Genomic DNA, 15,621 nt, shown 5'->3' with positions numbered 1-15,621 from the left:
AACTCCATTGCTGATGACACTAGGGGTGCGCTGGTTTCAGAATTGGTGATGACGGTTATGATGTGAGTCAAATGTGACGGTTCGTAATAGGGCTGCAAGATTTGGGAAAATTTTCATATTGCTGTTATTTAGGTTAATATTGCGATATGCGATTGCGATTATAATAAATGGTATCATGAGTCAACTTGATGCGTTTTTAAGGAAAATGCACACACAGATTAGTGATAATGCTAAAATGTGTATTTGTAAAACTAGAAATGTTTTCAATTTTTTACAAAATGAAATAACATTTGCATTTATGTAAACTTATTTTCTCAAAAGTATAGCTAAATTAAATAAAACAAAAAAAGAAAGATTTTAAACATTTTGTCCAAACAAACAGGGACATTTACTCAGGATGTAACATATACTCTGTATAAACTCTTTTGAAAAGGAAACTGTATAAAATTGTGGTTCACTCAATCAAACTCAAACCACTAAATCTTTTTTTTTATTTTTATGACCAACTGGTACTGGTACTACTACAAGCATATCGACTTTCTCTGGTTTCAGACAGGAGCGATGATTTGACACAACATTACCACTAGCGCTAAAAGCTCTCTCTGATGCAGAGCTTGTTGCTTGTATGCCCAGATATTTCTGTGCTAGTTTGCATAGCCTAGGGAAGTTTACTTTGTGTAACTTCCACCATTTCAGTGCATCTTCTCCATGGTCTACACATGGCATGTAAATGTAAACATTGAGTTCAGAGGCCACTGCTTCTCTTAACTGTGCCATGGAATCAAATGTGGATGACAATGGTGTTCTTGGTGCTGTGCATGTGGTTTCCTTAACCCTCTGAGGTCTGAGCTGTTTTCTGGGCCCTGGAGGTGTTCTGACATGCTCTGACATAGGGCTGTAGTCAACCAAAGAAATGCTTATCGACCAAAGTCATGTCCTGCGCAACGATTAGTCGACTAAAAAAAAAAAAAAAAAAGAGCGATGTTTTGACATTTATTAAACATTAATTAAAAAAAAAACATTTATTAAACAATTGTTATAGAGCATTTATAAAACAACAACGAAAAAAAATCAATAATACATAAAACTATAATAATAATACAATTCTTTGAAAATTAAGTGATTTTTTTAACTGCAAAGTGAGGAGCTCTGTCCTAGGTCTATAGTGACAGTCACAATCGCGCACCTGACCACACCACACGCTACAAAAAATATAACTGCTAAAATTGCCAAATAATGAAAAAATCTAACAAAAGCTCTCGTTTATACAGGCTGTAACTTATATTCTTCTTTACTTTCAAAGCTATGGGTTAACTTTTGTCCAGCCGATCTAGGCGTTTTAAAACAAACACACAAAACCCCCAAATAGCCTAAAAAACAATCCTAATAATAGGCTGTATAGAAGGAAGGCCTATAGGTTTATTTTCGTTTTGTTTTGTAATAAATAAGAAGCAAATAGGCTACGGTATAACAGACAATATAATCTGGCGCCCGCGCGGTCACATTGCACGTTAACTGGAGCGCATCTCATCCTAACTTAACGAAACTAAGTGTATGCCTCACACAGACATGAGAAATACATCAAATACACAAAGCTTGAAATGTCTTTAAATGAAATAATTCAAAAAGAAAAAAGAAATAGGCTACTCTCTGATTATGATCCATTATGTGCATTTCTCTCTGTAGGCTCGTTCACTACGGAGATGGCGATCGTCAACTTCATATTTGTAGCCGACACTGTCAGAAAACACTATTAATAAATCAATGCACTCGTCACCGGATTTATGCACATCTTGCTTGTTGCACGCACACATATTATGTCGAAATAACGAGATATTATGTTGAAATAACATTATTAATTATAGCCTACATCTTTTAAAATATTTGATTGAATGCTGAATGTTGCGCTTGTTCAATTTAATAATAATTTAACAATTTAATAACTCCGCTTCGCGTCGTGACCGCATTACCACCTCGGGTGTGCATTATTTTTCTAATAATTCAACGGCCTGTCGTCAATTATTCCTTACTTGTTCCGTTACCTCCAACCCCCGTTTTAAATCGCCGGATCCACCCTTCCTTTGCGCTCCGGGACCTCCCACTTTACAAATTAAGCACTGGTTCTAACTGAATGAATACAGCAAAACTACCTATATTCCTTCCTGAGCGCGAAGCAGCAGTGCAGCCAGCCACAGGTGCGGTTCCCGAGTGTTCTACGTGGTGCGCTAAACTGTGGCGCTGTTACAAAATAGCCTAAATTAAAGCATTTAAAGTTGGGGATAAAACATAGGCTAATTATATTTAGAATACAGTAATATATAACTGCTTATAAAGGAATAAATATAAAGGAGTAAATCAATGAAAATTTCTTTATTGGTAAAAAAAAAAAAAAAAAATAAAAATAAAAAAATAATTATGCAACTGGTCGACCAATGAGAATGTCAGTCGACCAAGACGGCATCGACCGATTAGTCGACTAAACGACTAAAGTTGACAGCCCTACTCTGACATTTCTGGTTATTTCTGTTACTTGTGACATTTTCATGGATAAAGTCTGATTACACTGTATTCAGCACAAACTCTGCTACAATAATATATCAACAGCATGTATGTAAAAGTTTGTAGTTTTGAGATAATGACATTTATCAGTCAGTCATATTTATTTATAGAGCACATTTAAAAACAACAGCTGTTGGCCAAAGTGCTGTACAAAGTGTACACAAATATCCTAATAAGTAGACATAAAACCACAAATAAACAATGCACAAGACAATACAAAACCACTACGCCCACTTATGACCATAAGCAGCAGTAAATAAGTGGGTTTTGAGCAAAGATTTAAAATCAATATATGTTGATATTGATTTATGCGTGGTTTGTGAAAATACAAAAAAAAATTCTCACTGAAATAAGGCCATGAAAACCATACTGATTATTTCTTCACAAGACTTTTGAAAATTGTATCACGTAGCCTAGAATATTTGCTCCAAAACAATGTGAAAATCACCCTGACTGCTCATTCAGAGAAGACAATATATTGATTTAAAAATTTTACGACGTGTTTTGTGTTAGAAAGCCTTATGTGGCAGCTCATTAATATGTAAGCTTTTCTCACCTGAGAAAGACAAAGAACCTCCCCAACGGCCCTATTAGGAGCTATCCTAATATAGCTCCTAATAGCCCTGTCATTCTGAGCAACCTTGCACAATACTGTAAATGAGGAGATTTAAAAAAGAATGGCTTTTAAATTGTTTGGATTTATTTACAACACAACATAACCCAAAGATACACAACAAATGCCAAAAAAAAAACACTTCAAAGACAGACCTTTGTGCCATTCCTAAAAACATTGTAGGCTACATACCTTTAATTTAATTTCCAAGGTGTTTGATTTTCACTTTACCATGTTCATGTTCCAGAGACTCATGTGAATGTTGAAGTCGGCAGGACTCAGTGGCATCTGGGGCCTGAAAAAAATGAACATACTGATATCAAGAGAAAGGCCTGCACGATTTTGGAAATAAATATTAGATTTTTCTGGTTAAAATTGCTTTTTAAAGTTCACAAAATACACACACACACACACACACACACACACACACACACACACACACACACACACACACACACACACAAATGTTTCCAACAATATATAATATAATGAACACAAGGTTTGTTGTGCCTTGTAGGCATAAGCTATGCGCAGTGCTGGGTAAAATAATAATAACAATAGATAGCAGTATAAATCTTCCAAAATATTTCAGTAACAACCAAGCTAGAGAAAAATATATTGATTATCATGTTACTTCAAATGTTTCCATTCGTTATGATGATATGAAATGAGATAATAGTAAAAACATGAAGCCGTTTGGTGCGTTTTGCTTTTCAAATGTTCAAATGATACATTCAAACGCGATCGCGCTGCAAAATCTGATACATTCAAACGCGATCGCGCTCAAATATAAAACATTATGGTTACCATACATATCTACGTTTGACCAGATATCCACAAACACAGTAGGCTTAACAGTAAACACGGGTCTAAATATTATAATATTCCCCATATATCTAGCAACAGTTCAACTGCAATGTGACATTTATGTAAGGGATAATCCACGGCTAGCCATGCATTAAAGGATTTTAATGCACGACGTAGAGGCGAAGAACCACCCGACGCGAAGCGGAGGGTGGTTGCCTCTACGAAGTGCATTAAAATTCTTTAATGCATGGCTAGCCGTGGATTATCCCGCTTATACCTTGGTTATTTGCCAAGTTAAAAATAAGTTAAAGCTGTAACTGATGTTTACAGTGTAATTTTTTAACAGACGTGTAAAAATGACGGTTATTTCTTAAGTTTAGGCTCGTCAGTTCTTGCACTCCGTCCGCTTTAAATAAAGTAGAGCCATCGGATTGCTTTTATTTGAATGAATTCACATTTATTTAAATTCATTATTAAAAGAGAGAGACAGAGAACTGAAGGAGAAGGAACAGAGAGAGAGAGAGAGAGATGCGTGCGCGAGTTAACGTTACCTGTGTGAGTGTGTGCGTCGATCTCTTCTTTAAAGTCTAGCAGCTACAGTCCCCTCGTTGCTTAAGCCTACCTAAACGTTTTCATATGCGTCTCTCACTCTGCTTGCAAGTGTATCTGTGTTACTATGGTTACCAATGTAGCGGATTAATTTCGAACTGTAATCAAACTGACTGGAACTACCTGTGCATTAAACGGTTTTACTGCACACCTTCCAGCCAATCAGAATCGAGTATTTAAACAGCCCATGGTATAAGCAACAATAACAAACTAATATGTAAAAATTTCTTACCTTAAATCTTTCTTGTCTACAAATCGCGTTCTTCTTCTTCTGAGGTAGCCTAAATCCAATGCAAGCTCTGGCGCGTCTTTCAAACACAGTAAGGAGTAAGTTACGAAGTCTCTGCTTCTTTGTTTTGAGGTGATGAGGGCGTTTTACAGGTCTGCGTTTCTCCGCATGGATCATTTGCATGTCAATCGCTCGTGCGCTCGTAGGCGTGTTCAAATTAAATTTAATGAGGACGCGTTTGAGAAACTGTACATGCCGCTGCTTTCGTATGGATTACTTAAAAATAGAATATTTGTTTTTTATATTATTTACATACTTTAAAAATAGAGATTCCAAGCGTTGTATAGACATGCGTTTCAAGTCTGTGTGACAAACATTCGCTGAGTTACAGGTCATTTTCTGTCGCGTTTCAGAATGAGTTTCACATTGAGAGAGACGGCAGAACGCGCATCATGTTTATTTTCTTTGTTTTACGGAAAACACAACATTTTGTTTTTATTATGAGTGTACACAAATAAAAGACGAGATTTAACAGCTTTGAATGATGTACAACACAAGTATGTAAAATCAAAATCAACAGTATTTTGCACTGATAAAAAAAAAAAACGAGTAGATCACGCCGGCGTGATTGCCGACCTCGGGGGGTTAAAGAAACTGGCCAGAGTTTTCTTCTTGGCTTTAGCAGCAGGTGGACTTTCCACATCCATGCTATCATTCTCCATCACTGCAGTGCTTTGGGCTACAGACTGCTGGCTGTGAATTTCCTGAAACAAATAAACAATGCACATGTTTTAGAAATTTGTTACATTGAATTCTTTCTTACCAGTTAAGTAAACTCTGTGGTTTCACTCACTATCAGCTCAGAGATGGCTCGTTCCTTTAAGGTCTGGGTCTCTTCTTCAGAGATGTATTGTTCGGAACCTTGGGTCTAGGAAAGTGGTGAAGTTTAGCAAGTCCTGCGTGCCTTCATATTTGTTGTTGAGGTAGCTAAGAATTTTTGATTTCAGTGATTTGGTCAGGTCAGTGTCTGCTTCGTCTTCAGCCAGCACTGAGGTGTTCAGAAGATGCAGAGCAGGTTTCACACAAGATATGCTCACGTAACGTTCACCCGATAAGGCATCCGTGAAGTCCTGGAGTGGGCTGAGTGCCTTGTTTACAGATTCCAAGACCTCCAGGTCCTGCCATGAGGGGGGAGTAGGTGTCACACTTTGCGGTCTGTAGAGAGAACCTTGGACAATGCACTTTGCTGCTCCAGGACTCTTCCTATCATTTTCTGAGTGGAACCCCACCGTGTTGAGCAGTCTGTCATCATGGCATGCTCTGGGAGGTTGAGCTCTCGTTGTGCTTCCCTCAAGGCCACTCTTTTCTTCCAACTATGGGAGAAGTGGCCCACAATCTTCCTGCATATCCCAGTAGCTCTGTTAATGCATTGTGCATTATTTTTCAGAGCATTTTCTGTGAATAAGATGAAAAACATTCTCACTACAGTGACATTGCAAAAACGTTTAATATTCACATTCTGATTACACGCCCAATTCATATGAATAGCATAAAACAGTAATACAAACATGACAACACACACACAGTGTTAATATTTTTATCAAATCATGTCACCACTCTAGGCCTAATTAATTATATTGGAGTAGTAGGCAAATAGCAATGGCAGATTTGTTCTTTACACTCATCCATCTCTTACAGAGTTATGTTTAATGCTAATTAATAGCCCTAAATGAAATGGGCTACTCCTAGTATCTTTTCTGGCACACAGAATTTGACATTGTATTTAAAGTTATTTCATTAATAAATCAAGGGTACAACTGCCCCTAACCCCAAAGTTAATTGCTCTTAAAAGTACAGTAGTTTAAAATATTTGCTGTTGTGTAATAACCAAATATGAAATCAATTTAACTTACCAATGGCCAAATGAAGTCTGCCCAAAACACTGGATTCTAGTCCACTGATTAAGCTCCAACGCTTTGACAATGTTGGTGCCGTTGTCTGTTGTTATGGCGACCTGACGCTCCTCGCAGAGGTCCCACGCAGCCAGTGCCTCTCTCAAGCCCAAGGCTATATTTTCTCCTGTGTGGTCGTCGGGGAAATACGATGTTTGCAGGCAGCGGCTTTTCAATTCAAACTCCTCGTCGACAAAGTGCACAGTCAAGCTAATATACGGTTCACTTGTCCTGCTTGACCACAGGTCCGTAGTGGTTGAAAAGAACGTCACCGTAGCCATTTCCTTTTGAACTTCATGGCGCGAGTTATAAAGTTTAGGGATCGCTATTTGAGAGCGATAGTTTCGAGAGGGCAGCAGGTACCTCTTGTCCAGTGTGCGGATAATTTTCTGAAATCCCACTTTACTAACGGTGTGTATGGGCATTATGTCTTTTGCCAAACAGTGCGTTATGGAGTCGGTGATTTCTTTATGTCTAGGCGAAGACTTATCATATGGCGTGAGGCTCGCAAACACCTCTGTAATTGTGTTTTGTTTTGTTCGGGGAACAGTTTGTGCCTTGTTTCCTTCAGTTGTCTCTTTACTAATCTGGGTTTTCACCGTCATGCATTCATCATGTTTTTCTCTGTGCTGTTTCAGGTGCTGATATAAATTTTTCGTTTTGCCACGTGATGTAGCAACTTTAATTTTGCAAATCTTGCACAGTACCTCTCTCTGCTCAGTGTCAGTAATCCTAAATCCAAAATACCGCCATATAACAGAGGTAGAGTTTTTTTTTGGCTACCAGATCAGTGTCGATCTCCTGCGACGTTCGTCTGTTATAGGACAACTTAGTTTGAATAAACGAGCAGACACTGATTATAATGTTAACTTGATCGCCTAAATTAAAAAAATAAAATTAATATTTGTGTAGTGTTCAATGTTGTTATCGATAGAGATACGCGGAAGGGGTATTTCATCCGCAACCGCATCACAAAACTCATCATCCGCACCAATGTTTTTTGACCAAATTTCAAAGCCGCACCCGCCCGCCATCCGCTGATTGTTTTGCGGTCTATGGACGATGCAATGCTCTGCTGATGCGAGCCGCAAGAAAGCCCTTGTCTGTTCTAGAAAGGATGCAGCAAAGATATTTAATGCTAATGTATGAGGCATAGGCCTACGCTGAGTTTCATTCATTTACGATGAGATGCGCTCTAGTTCACAATGCAATGCAAGTGAATGTGGCGCACCGGCGCCTCCATGTCACGGTTATTATATTGTCTGCTATATTTGCTTTTTATTTATTAAATACATTCAATTGGTTGATGAAACATTTATTAAAATTAAGATACAATTTGTACAAAACGAAATTCGCTTTAAAGAAAGGCTTTTAACCCTTTAGGCGCCAAGGTTTTTTTGGAAAAAATGCTGGATTTTGACATCAAAATTTCAAAAGCTTGTGGCTTGAAAGGGCTTAAAGATAGAGGTCTACTGTAAATTAGAAAAATGTTGGGGATGACTGAAAGTTTATGTGGGGTGTAAATATACTCATCTAATTTGCATATTATGACGTCATCAGGGGCGGCCCTCTTGAATTTCATAATATTCAGGAAATAGTAGATATTGAACTTATGTTTGAACTTATTTGCATGTTTTATTTTTTTATCCTCATTCCAAATGTTGAGAAAAGAGGAAACCAACAATAACAGGTGAAAGTATTAAATTATTACTATACTATATAGTAGTAAAACGCATGTGAACGGTAGCCTACTTTTTGATCAGTTCATCAGTAATATTCAGGAAATAGTAGATATTGAATTGATGTTGGAATTTATTTACATGCTTTTTTAAAAAAAAAATTTTTTTATCCTCATTCCAAATGATCGGAAAAGAGGAAACCAACAATAACAGGAGAAAGTACTAAATTATTACTATATTACAATACTTTGCCGGGAGTAGCGCACGCGGCACCATTGCACGGCAAAGATGTACCGGGAGAAGCGCGCGCGGCACCATTGCGCGGCAAAGATGTACCGGGAGAAGCGCGCGCGGCAAAGTTGTACCGGGAGAGGTGCGGGGGACACCATTGCGCGGCAAATATGTACCGGGAGAAGCGCGCGCGGCAAAGATGTACCGGGAGAAGCACGCGTGGCACCATTGCGCGGCAAAGATGTACCGGGAGAAGCGCGCGCGGCACCATTGTGCAGCAAAGTTGTACCGGGAGAGGCGCGGGCGACACCATTGCGCGGCAAAGATGTACCGGGAGAAGCGCGATCATTAGACGGCCGATCGTCATTTCCAAAAGGCAAATATTCCCCTTCAGAGTCAGAATCAGCGAATAACATTTGCAACACATCCTCACGGTACAAGATTTATTAGCCATTTGACAATTTTCTGTCACTAATCTCACAATTTACTCAGACGCTCTGGACTGAACTGCTTCCGCATCAATGACACGATCGCTTACTTGCTCTGCTGTTTTCTCCAACACTTTGAATAGGAACATGACGTCATTTTGGTCTTGAATCAAAGTATTACATGTCTGCCATCTAGTGGTAGGGAATACAAATGAGATATTACACCATATTAGGATCTACAGCCTGTTTTATCAAGTATGATGTCTTGTCGCAATTTTGCGACTTTGGCGCTTAGAGGGTTAACAATGCAATGCAAGTGAACGCGGCGCGCCGGCGCCTCAATGTCATGGTTATTATATTGTCTGCTATATTTTCTTTTATTTATTAAATATATGCAATTGGTTGATGGAACATTTATTAAAATTAAGATACAATTTGTACAAAACGAAATTTAAAGGAAGCTTTAAAAGGCTTTCTACAAAGCAAAACTTAATGAAGTGGTAAAAACCATGTCTCCCGATATATTGCGCATCTTATGATCCTATCTTTTATTACAATTGTTTTTGAGCTAAAATGTAATACACATCATATAGGCTATATACACACTGTATATGTTTCTTTTATCAAACATGTTTGGGGCCAGTCAAAGGGTAATTAAACTGCACGATCAGTTATCGGTAATGATACGTTGTTTATTATTGCAAATGTTTATTGCTAATGTTTATTATTGCAAATGTTTTCCATTTGTTTAATCTCATCATGTTGGCACATCACTATATCATAGTCATAGCTTTTATTTCTATCTCAAATGATTGGCGGTCGGTCAGGGGGTACTTGGCAAAGAATCAAATACAGTTGGAAACGACGTAGACCATTAATAACACAGACTGTTAACAATTGTTTTTAATTAGTATTTAAACATTCTCTATGATAAATGTTTGTAAAAAATGACGGTGTTCTAATGACGGTGTTCAACTATAACCGTCAGTCTCACGGTTATATACTAACCGTCACACCCCTAGATGACACGACTGTGGCTCTAAAGTCTGACGTCATCAATTTTCGATTGGATTGTGAAATCGGCCAATTTTAGTAACTCCTGAATAGTCAAAGATAGTGATTATCAGCCAATGCAGATTTACTGAAGCATCCCTAGTATATACACGGTTATAGTATATATTCAGTTTCTCAATGCACCTGCTGTTGATACATTTCTGAGTTCCTTGTCCCATGAACAAAAGTTAAACTGCCTGTTTAATCCCTCAGACTCAAGGCAAAAGGATGTTCTACTCTGTAAGAGTACTTTACTTTGATCGCCTTTTAATGAGGACATTTTCCGGCACTGCTACCTGTCATTCTGCCATCCTGCCACATGATGTACCTTCTACAGGAGAATCACCCGAAGTTATCTGTGGAAAGGAATATGTGATTGTAAAACTACTAGCCAAGACGATTAAAAATGTTAAAGTTTTGGGTGAGTACTTGTTACTGATGAGTTACACCAATACTTTTGGACTGTCGCAGTTTAATGTAACATTCCAACTATAATAATAATGATGCAAAGAACAAACGTAAAATAGCAACTTTTGAAAAAAATATTTATGAGCAGTAAAAGACCATTCCTGTCAACTTTTTTCTCAAGATGTGTCCAGGCAATTGCCTCGTCCAGTCCTTTGGAAAAGTCACCATATTGTATACGTCAAAGTGAAACGCTCAGCAATTGAGGTATGAACCGGTTTCACTGAACAATTGCGTTTTGCTACAGTTTTTGAAGTTTTGTTGTCACTACTTATTTTGCAATCTATTTATTTATTTATTGATTTTGCCAACTCTCTAAAGGGTGGTTTTCTCCAGTTGGATTATCTTGATGTGACTGGAAAATCACAGACAATCACAGTGTCCTGTGTTCACCATACGTTCCCTTTTAAAAAGGCCATCAGAAAACGAAGACAATACCCATTTGATTTTATTTCGGAATATGGTCCAATACCGACAGTTCCAGATTGGGCAGACATTAACCCAGATTGGGCAGCAATCGCTCCCCCTTTACAGACAATCATGCCAACTGGAATATCCGCTCATTCAGAATCTAGTTCTCCTAGTATTGTCACTACTGGGCCATTTGACATTACACCTGATGCAAGAGTAGCTGAAGGTCTAGATGTTGATTTGTTGGAAGACTGCGTCAACCCCACGGTTTCCTTCGAGCTACTTGAGCAAACTCTTGGTACAGCTCCCAAAACACCACCATGCACAGGTAGACAGCCAAGCAGAATCACCAAAACTGGAACTGCTGTTGATGCTAATGTAGAGAGTGCAACAGATTTTGGTCTTTTGTACTTTGGTTTACCCAGTCTTCCATTTTGGGAAAATGAAGAATCTCTTGAAATGGCCCAGAGGAAACTTCCATCATCAAGCACACCTACATATCCAGACCCCACTACAAGGACCAACACTGTTCCCTTCAGGCTACCTGAGATTACTCTTGGTACAAACCAGAAAGAAGAACCTTTACCTGCTGCTACACGGCCAAGAAGAATCACTGAAACTGTAACTGCTGCTGTTAATGTTGATATAGAGTGTGCTACTGATTTTGGTCTTTTGGAGTCGGTCATTCCCACTATTCCATTTGGAGAATTTGAAGAAACCCCTAAAATGATCCCCTACACCCCTACACATCCAGACCTTACTACAAGGACCAACACTGTTCCTTTCATAACGCCTGAAATTACTCTTGGTACAACCCAGAAAGAAGGAACCTCAGGTGGTGCTTCACAGCCAAGCAAAATCATCAAAACTACAACTACTGCTGTTGATGCTGATGTAGAGTGTGCAACGTTTTCTGGTCTTTTGGACTCTGTCATACCCAATGTTCCATTTGGAGAATTTGAAGAATCTCCTAAAATGACCCAGTGGACACTGCCATCAAACACACTTGCACATCCAGACCATGTAACATTTAAAACCACAACCAAGATAGCAGAAGTAACTGCAATTTCTTGTAATGTTAGTGATGAATTTAACTTTCAAAGGGGTTTCTCAGATATACCATTGGGACCTTACAGACCCGTTACAACCACAGCAGCAACACATGCCAACCTCGAATCAACTCTGGTCTCTAGAGCGACCAAACTTCCGACTACTGAGGGAGCTTTGGAAATTAGCACTGCTGGTGAAAAAATGTCTCCAAGCACCACTCCGCCTGAATCATTGTTTAAAATGACAACCTCATTTAGTTCAACAGCAGTTGTATTAGAAAAATTCACATCTGTAATAACAGCCTCAGCTGTAAATGTTCATGGCTTAACATCTGCTGTTAAAACCACAATGGCTCAAACTAAAACTTCTGCAGAAAGTACTACTCTACCCAGCAAATCACCAGAAACTACTTCCCTAGGCTCTACTTCTGCTGGAAATGTATTGGAAACATCCACACCTGTAATGACAGCTGCTATGAAAACAACCTCAGTTGTAACTACACCTGGCTTAACATCTGCAGTTGAAACTACATTGGCTCAAACTACATCTGCAGAAAGTACTACCCTAGGCAGCACTTCTCCAGAAACTACTTCGCTAGGCACTACTTCTGCTAAAGCCACGCCTTCAGTTAGTTCAACAGGAATTGTATTGGAAACATCCACACCTGTAATGACAACTGCTATGAATACAACCTCAGTTGTAACTGCACCTGGCTTAACGTCTCCTGTTAAAACTACATTGGCTCAAACTACATCTTCTGCAAAAAGTACTACCCTAGGCAGCACTTCTCCAGAAACTACTTTTCTGAGGACTACTCCCAGTGAAACAACACGCTCAGTTAGTTCAACAGGAATTGTATTGGAAACATCCACACCTGTAATAACAGCTACGAAAACAACCTTGGTTGTAAGTACACCTGGCTTAACATCTCCTGATAAAACTACATTGGCTCAAACTACATCTTCTGCAAAAAGTACTACCCTAGGCAGCACTTCTCCAAAAACCTTTTCCTTAGGCACAACTACTCCATTAACTTCGTCCCCAGGTACTACTACTGCTGAAACGACACCCTTAGTTAGTTCAACAGGAATTGTATTGGAAACATCCACACCTGTAATGACAACTGCTATGAAAACGACCTCTGTAACTACAACTAGCTTAACATCTGCAGTTGAAACTACATTGGCTCAAACTACAACATCTGCAGAAAGTTCTACCCTAGGCAGCACTTCTCCAGAAACTTCTCTGAGGACTACTTTCACTGAAACGACACCCTCAGTTAGTTCAACAGGGGTTGTATTGGAAACATCCACACATGTAATGACAACTGCTATGAAAACAACCTCAGTTGTAACTACACCTGGCTTAACATCTGCTGTTAAAACTACATTGGCTCAAACTACTACTTCTCCAGAAACTACTTCTCCAGAAACTACTTCTCCGGAAACTACTTCTCCGGAAACAACACCTTTGGTTAGTTCAACAGGAATTGTATTGGAAACATCCACACCTGTAATGATGACAACTGCTATGAAAACGACCTCTGTAACTACAACTAGCTTAACATCTGCTTTTAAAACTACATTGGCTCAAACTACAACTTCTGCAGAAAGTACTACCCTAGGCAGTACTTCTCCAGGAACTGCTTCTCCAGGAACTGCTTCTCCAGGAACTGCTTCTCCAGGAACTGCTTCTCCAGGAACTGCTTCTCCAGGAACTGCTTCTCCAGGAACTGCTTCTCTAGGAACTGCTTCTCTAAGGACTACTTCCACTGAAACGACACCCTCAATTAGTTCAACAGGGATTGTATTGGAAACATCCACACCTGTAATAACTGCTATGAAAACGACCTCAGTTGTAACTACACCTGGCTTAACATCTGCTGTTAAAACTACATTAGCTCAAACCACAACTTCAGAAAGTACCACTCTACGCAGTACTTCTGCAGAAACTTCTCACACAGGAACTATTAGTGAAACAACGCCCTCAGTTAGTTCAACAGAAATTGTATTGGAAACATCCACACCTGTGATGACAACTGCTATGAAAACGACCTCTGTAACTACAACTAGCTTAACATCTGCTGTTAAAACTACATTGGCTCAAACTACATCTTCTGCAGAAAGTACTACCCTAGGCAGCACTTCTCCAGAAACAACTTCTCTGAGGACTACTTCCACTGAAACGACGCCCTCAGTTAGTTCAACAGGAATTGTATTGGAAACATCCACACCTGTAATGACTTCTCAGAAAACATCACTTGTAACTACACCTGGCTTAACTTCTGCAGTTGAAAGTACATTGGCTCAAACTACAACTTCTGCAGAAAGTACTACCCTAGGCAGCAGTTCTCCAGAAACGACTTCTCCAGAAACGACTTCTCCAGAAACGACTTCTCCAGAAACGACTTCTCCAGAAACGACTTCTCCAGAAACGACTTCTCCAGAAACGACTTCTCCAGAAACGACTTCTCCAGAAACGACTTCTCCAGAAACGACTTCTCCAGAAACGACTTCTCCAGAAACGACTTCTCCAGAAACGACTTCTCCAGAAACGACTTCTCCAGAAACGACTTCTCCAGAAACGACTTCTCCAGAAACGACTTCTCCAGAAACGACTTCTTTGAGGACTACTTCCACCGAAACGACACCCTCAGTTAGTTCAACAGGAATTGTATTGGAAACATCACCACCTGTAATGACAGCTGCTATGAAAACAACTTCAGTTGGAACTACACCTGGCTTAACATCTGTTGAAACTACATTGGCTCAAACTACATCTTCTGCAGAAAGTAGTACTTTAGGCAGCACTTCTCCAGAAACTTCTTCCCTAGGCACTACTTCTGCCGAAACACACTCAGTTGGTTCAACAGGAATTGTATTGGAAACATCCACACCTGTAATGATGACTTCTCAAAAAACAACATCTGTTGTAACTACACCTGGCTTAACATCTGCAGTTGAAACTACATTGGCTCAAACTACAACTTCTGCAGGAAGTACTACCCTAGGCAGCACTTCTCCAGAAACTACTTCTCCAGAAACTACTTCTCCAGAAACTACTTCTCCAGAAACTACTTCTCCAGAAACTACTTTTCCAGAAACTACTTTTCCAGAAACTACTTTTCCAGAAACTACTTTTCCAGAAACTACTTTTCCAGAAACTACTTTTCCAGAAACTACTTTTCCAGAAACTACTTCTCCAGAAACTACTTCTCCAGAAACTACTTCTCCAGAAACTACTTCTCCAGAAACTACTTCTACTGAAATTACACCCTCAGTTAGTTCAACAGGAATCGTATTGGAAACATCCACACCTGTAATGACAGCTGCTATGAAAACAACCTCAGTTGTAACTACACCTGGCTTAACATCTGCAGTTGAAACTACATTGGCTCAAACTACAATGTCTCCAAAAAGTAGTACCTTCGGCAGCACTGTGGCAGAAACTACTTCCTTAGGCACAACTTCTCCAATAACCTCAACCCCAGATACTACTTCTGCTGAAATGACACCCTCAGTTAATTCAACAGGGA

General features: G+C 39.3%; 1 protein-coding gene across 3 annotated transcripts in view; it reads left to right on the top strand.

Annotated features, from left to right (window-relative positions):
* The window catches only part of LOC307146943 (uncharacterized protein), a 57,941-nt gene that overhangs the window by 6,097 nt on the left and 36,223 nt on the right, over positions 1-15,621 (top strand). For 2 of the 3 annotated variants that reach the window (XR_013819192.1, XM_079851314.1), the window contains exons 4-5: positions 10,374-10,581; positions 10,750-10,832. Coding sequence is in view for 2 of the 3 variants with exons in the window: in XM_079851314.1 (XP_079707440.1) it covers positions 10,374-10,581; positions 10,750-10,832 (291 nt within the window). In the remaining variant the exon portion in view is untranslated. Of the gene's footprint in view, positions 1-10,373; positions 10,582-10,749; positions 10,833-10,946; positions 11,365-15,621 lie in introns of all 3 variants that reach the window. The other variant, XM_079851313.1, reaches the window with a different exon arrangement.

The sequence above is a fragment of the Squalius cephalus genome (assembly GCF_949319135.1).
Source record: "Squalius cephalus genome assembly, chromosome: 19".
Taxonomy (NCBI): Eukaryota; Metazoa; Chordata; class Actinopteri; order Cypriniformes; family Leuciscidae; genus Squalius; species Squalius cephalus.
Note: the sequence above shows the minus strand (reverse complement) of the source record. Positions and strands in the feature narration are given on the sequence as shown.